General features: G+C 37.4%; 1 protein-coding gene across 1 annotated transcript in view; it reads left to right on the forward strand.

The window, feature by feature from the left end:
- The window catches only part of npm1b (nucleophosmin 1b), a 47,296-nt gene extending 45,656 nt beyond the window's left edge, over positions 1–1,640 (forward strand). Inside the window, 1 exon segment of the mRNA XM_051650387.1 lies at positions 1,226–1,640. Coding sequence (XP_051506347.1) covers positions 1,226–1,270 — 45 coding nt within the window. The 3' untranslated portion in view covers positions 1,271–1,640.
- Positions 1,641–6,000: the final 4,360 nt, after the last annotated feature.

Raw genomic sequence — 6,000 nt, forward strand, 5'->3', positions numbered from 1 at the left:
CCTTATGAACTTGTCCTGAGATTCCATATGAAGTTTCAGGATGGTGTCATCTAGTGGTCAGAAATTATCATAAATGGTTCTATGTACAAATTTCCTGTTTACTGCTTGATCTAAAATGATGATTTTGGCCTCATTGGATGAGCCGGCAATGCTTGCTAAGCTTCTAAGTCTGCTGCTTAAGTGCTCACCCCAGTAATTGCTGCTTGCAGCTATATTTATTATTATTATTGTTATTATACAATAGTAATATATTTCTGTAATAAAATCTTAACTTGCACGGGGCATTGCTATGGGGCTGAGTTAAACCAAGAAGTTAGCGTCAAGCTTTTACTTAGGTTAACGTTAAGCTGCAAAACTGCAGTCCACAACAGCTGTATAACATGCTCATCATATTAACATCTCCTTCTCTGTCCACAAATACCTGGTGCTATGGGTGTATTATTTGTCTTTGTATATCAATTTATAGTGGTCCAAAAGTGCGGTCACATTTACCTTTGCGCAGTGAAATTCACCAGACTTAAACTCCACACAATATTTGTGAGGGGAAATTCTTCACCACTGAAATTTACGATTGCACGGATTCCCATTGAAATGACTGCATTTCGCCTGCAAATTTTCACCATACAAAGGTAGTGATTGCACCTTAACATTTTGGAATTATGCAAAAGGGTCAAATTAAAGTGAATGTGGAGCGCTTTAAATATCTGAAGCGCTCCGTGCGCGTTAGCAGACTTGACCGAATTAATTATAAATAAATAAATTAGTTTGAGTAATTGTGTTTTCATCCATAATGAGTTGTGTGATTTTAAGCATTGCACCCCATGCATCTGTCATAGAAACCTGTCTGGGGCATTGCAGACTTTGCTGAGCAGGTGACCTCTCAGATGTAGAATGGGTGGAGTGTGTGTGCGTGTGTTTTCAAGCAGAAACAGCTCTGGGATCACAGCATGCAAAGAGATGTGAGACATGTCTTTGTCAAGTAGAGGCACTAGTCATACCCTCTGGTATGTACAACGACTGCAACCACTTCCTCTGGGCTCTGCGCTGTAGTTATACCCCAGACGCACCGCTAATGTGGAGCTTTTTGTCCAAACTGACTCACACAGCTCTAATTATTAAGCATCCAAATGAGTCGCTACATTACAGAAACTCTGTTCCAGCCTTACCAACTCATCCTTTTTCCCCTCCGCTCTCTCTCTCTCTCTCCACATTTGTTTTCTTGCAGGTGATCAAAGACCTTTGGAACTTTTTACAATCACTGAAAAAGTAATGGCTGCTCTGCGCTCCCCGTCCCGTCCCGGTGCAGCAGAAGTCTGGGGTGAGCCAGTTACTGCACTTAAACTGTGCGATCTGGCCTCTTCCCCTCCCAATGCGATCTGCTTGCTCTTCTCTGCTCTCTTCTCTCAGTTAAGAGATGGATGGAGCAGAACGGGCCTCAGCAATCGCAGAGATACCACGGTTAATGTTTTATCTGTTTTGTTTTTTATTTTTTAAATAATGAAAGCTGATGATTTTTTTCTTTGTTAAAAAGGCTCTCTTCAAAGAACATTATTGAAATGTTTCAGTAAGGCTGATATCATTTTAAAAAGCTACTTAGAGGAATACTCCTGGTTCAATACAATACAAAAAAAAAATAAAAATGCAACAGCTTTTTGCAATGCCAGCCGTAGACCAACTTATGGTGTCTTGATACCACTACGTAATAAATTATAATAAAAAAACAAGTTAATTCTAACTTTGTATCTCACAATTCTTACTTTTTGTTTTGCAATTGCAAGAAAAAAGTCAAAATTGCAATTGTGACTATTTCTTGAAATTGCGATTTATAAAGAATTGCAAGTTATAAAGTTTTAATTGTTAGATATAAAGTCAGAATTACTTTTTGTGTGTGTGTGTGTGGCAGGATCAGGCTCTATAATATGGTGCCTTGATTATGCCACTGAATTAAAAAAGGGGGGAAAAAAAGGTAATTCTGTCTTTATTTCTCGCAATTGCAAATTATAAAGTGAGAATTACCATTTTTATTTTGTTTTTATTCTGTGGCGTAATCAAGACGCCATATTATTACTTTATTTTTGCAATTTTAAGAGATACGACTTCCATACCTGCTTGCCTCTGGTGTATGTTTGAGAACATAATCACTTTTTTCTGTAAACAGTCCCTTTTATTTCAATGTGTAAAGATGGCAGCTGAATTGCTGAATTTAATAATGCTAAAGGATCCGCCCAATTCTGAGTATTCCGTCTGGCACGAATGTTCTGACCGAAAAGTCTGTCTAGCTTGCAGTATTCCGTGTAGCCCTCAGTATCCCGCTCTGCTGGGATTCTAAAAGCCTTAATCATTTAAGGTTTTCTATCATCTCTCAAGTGCTATAGATGCTCTGGTAAAAGTTTGCTTGAAAGTACGGTCAGAAGATACCTTTTAAAATGTGATTGTTAACTCATGATTTTGGTCAGTAGGTATGACCACAAAAATTGTATGTTTTGAAATCCAGGTTTGGTAAGTTTTCTTTCGATGTTTTATCATATTGTTTATTTTAATGCTAAACAGTTTTATTTTTGAAAGTGGAATAGTCTGCCCTCGATTTAATGCCTTTGGTTTGTTGCTTAACTCTAAGACTGTTTGAGGAAGAGTCTGAATCTTATCTCTGAGGATATTTCTCCATCTCCAGAGAAGAGCGTTCTCCATTTATCCTGAATTTTCACTTGATTGACTTTTTTGAAGAAGCAATGTTTCAGTTCCATCTTTGTGACTTCCTATTCTTGTCTGAAACTGAATAAAAGTGTCAGCTGAATAGAACGTGTTGCCTTTTCTATTTACGCTGCTGATTTGTGGGAAAAATGATTCAGACATTGAGGACATATGGTTCCTAAGCTGGAATCCGGTCAGATCCATATTTACATTTATGCATTTGGCAGATGCTTTTATCCAAAGTGACTTACAGTGTACTTGTTACAGGGACAATACCCCCAGAACAATGTGGAGTTAAGTACCTTGCTTAAGGACACAATGGTGGTGGCTGTAGGGATTGAACCAACAACCTTCTGATTACCAGTTATGTACTTTAGCCCACTACGCCACCACCACCACTCCTTCACATTGAAACAGAAATGTCATTCAGGATTATGATAATGGATCTGGCCTGGGATAAATATTATTTGCTTAATATGTTTTAATTCATTTTACAAAACCCTTCCCATATAGGTAAAAGATATACAAATGATGATGCAAGGCAAAATATTAAATGCAATGGATCAATGTTTAATGAGTAATCCATTAAATTGACAAAATGGTAAATTTTCATTTGTGATTTAGGAGCAAAACTACAGATAAAATAATAACCTTAGAAAGGTGGCAGCACCTTTTTATTTAACAGAACTATGTGAAGTTGAACAATTAATGAACTGAACAACATTGAGAGCCCCATATCATACCAAGGGCCTTAAAAATGAAGATATGAAAAGGAAAGTTTGTTCTGAACCATAGTCTAAAAGGATATCAAGATATCTTTAATACTTCTGGAGTTGTAGACACTCCAACTTTGGAACAAAATCACAACCAAAAAAAAAATAAACACAACTTTGGCATATAATGCAACAAGAGGTGCTGAAGTCAACTTATATTAGTAATTGACGTACCTATCTCTGTGTAAAAATAAAATAAGGGCACTATCACCTTTCTTGGGTAATGTTTTTTTAACCTGTAGATTTGCTCCAAAGTCATAGATGAAAGTTTTCATTTTGACCTCCCTCTACAAAATAATGGATTACTCAGGAAATATTAATTGCACACTTGGGCGTGTTAAGAATGTATACAGTTTATATATACTGGCGGCCAAAAGTTTGGAATAATGTACAGATTTAGCTGTTTCTGGAGGAAATTGGTACTTTAATTCACTGAAGTGGCATTCAATTGATCACAAAGTATAGTCAGGACATTACTGATGTAAAAAAACAGCACCATCACTATTTGAAAAAAGGCATTTTTGATCAAATCTAGACAGTCCCATTTCCAGCAGCCATCACTCCAACACCTTATCCTTGAGTAATCATGCTAAATTTAATTTGGTACTAGAAAATCACTTGTCATTATATCAAACACAGTTGAAAGCTATTTGGTTTGTTAAATGAATCTTAACATTGTCTTTGTGTTTGTTTTTGAGTTGCCACAGTATGCAATAGACTGGCATGTCTTAAGGTCAATATTAGGTCAAAAATGGCAGAAATAAAGAGAAACTGCTTTCTTTAGAAACTCGTCAGTCAATCATTGTTTTGAGGAATGAAGGCTATACAATGCTTGAAATTGCCAAAAAACTGAAGATTTCATACAAAGGTGTACACTACAGTCTTCAAAGATAAAGGACAACTGGCTCTAACAAGGACAGAAAGAGATGTGGAAGGCCAGATGTACAACTAAACAAGAGGATAAATACATCAGAGTCTCTAGTTTGAGAAATAGACACCTCACATGTCCTCAGCTGACAGCTTCATTGAATTCTACCCGCTCAACACCAGTTTCATGTACAAAAGTAAAGAGAAGACTCAGGGGTGCAGGCCTTATGGGAAGAATTGCAAAGAAAAAGACACTTTTGAAACAGAAAAACAAAAAAAAGGTTAGACTGGGCAAAGAAACACAGACATTGTACAACAGATAATTGGAAAAGAGTGTTATGGATCTTAAACCCATTGAGCTCGGTGGGATCAGCTAGACTGTAAGGTGCATGAGAAGTGCCCGACAAGACAGCCACATCTATGGCAAGTGCTACAGGAAGTGTGGGGTGAAATGTCACCTGAGAATCTGGACAAACTGACAGCTAGAATGCCAAGGATCTGCAAAGCTGTCATTGCTGTACATGGAGGATTTTTGGATGAGAACTCTTTGAAGTAGTTTAAGAAGTTCTGAATGTTTTTTTTTTTTTTTTTTTCAAATTGTAATAGTAATTTTTCATGTTATTAATGTCCTGACTATTCATTGTGATCAGTTGAATGCCACTTTGGTGAATAAAAGTACCAATTTCATTCCATAAGAGCAAAATCTGTACATTATTCCAAACATTTGCCCACCAGTGTATATTTTTTATTTGGATTATTAATGAAAACTGACAAATCATGGACAATGTTGTGTTGTGTCATCGCAATAATATGAAAATAATCCTAGTTTTCTGTTTCTAGTATTCTAATTTGATAAAACACCAGGTGACCAAGTCTGGGAACCCTTTAGCACCCTTTTCCTTGCAAAGGCCCCCTGCAATTGCTTTGCTAATTTAGTTTGAAAAGTATTCTCCATGCAGTAACCACATGGTGGCAATGATAGCTTAAAATGAGAGGGTTTTTTGATTTATGGAAGGTCAAATCCCAATCTAGTGTAAGGGGCAAATTAATCACCCTCTCACCTGAATTACTCTCTTTCATTATGCCTGCTGACATTCACCTACTTCCTGTTGTCTGGGTCCACAGCAGGAAGTGAGCTCAGCAGACAGGGTGTGTGTGGGAGCAAGACTTGAACTATTGCTGTGTGGAATTCCCCCTCTTTACCAATGGTGAAAAATTCCAGATCAGCACACACTCCAGGCAGAAACGGGGATGAAAGAGAACTTCAAGACATTTCACCTGAATCCATGAGCCATTCCAATCAGCAGTTAATCAGTAGGAATTATAAAATATTTTTACTGATTAAGCTGTCTTTGACTGGAGGGTCACAATCAACAGTGTCTGCAAGATCATGTTGGGGACATAAAGCAATTTGATGCTGTTTCATAGTGGGATGGAACAGAAGCAGCTGTCCTGATTGTCCTGAACACTGTGTTGCTAAGGTGCACATTTGTGTTTAACTGTGCAAACACCAGGTCTAGGCAACCTTGTCTCATAGAATCACATTACTTTACCTAAATGTTTGCTAAATGGTTTTTACGTTGCTCGTCATACGCATCACGGCAGTTTCCAAGTGAAATGAACACTAGAGGACAACAACGACTTTTATTCACTTCCATACAAATCACGA

Source organism: Myxocyprinus asiaticus, chromosome 22, assembly GCF_019703515.2.
Source record: "Myxocyprinus asiaticus isolate MX2 ecotype Aquarium Trade chromosome 22, UBuf_Myxa_2, whole genome shotgun sequence".
Lineage (NCBI taxonomy): Eukaryota > Metazoa > Chordata > Actinopteri > Cypriniformes > Catostomidae > Myxocyprinus > Myxocyprinus asiaticus.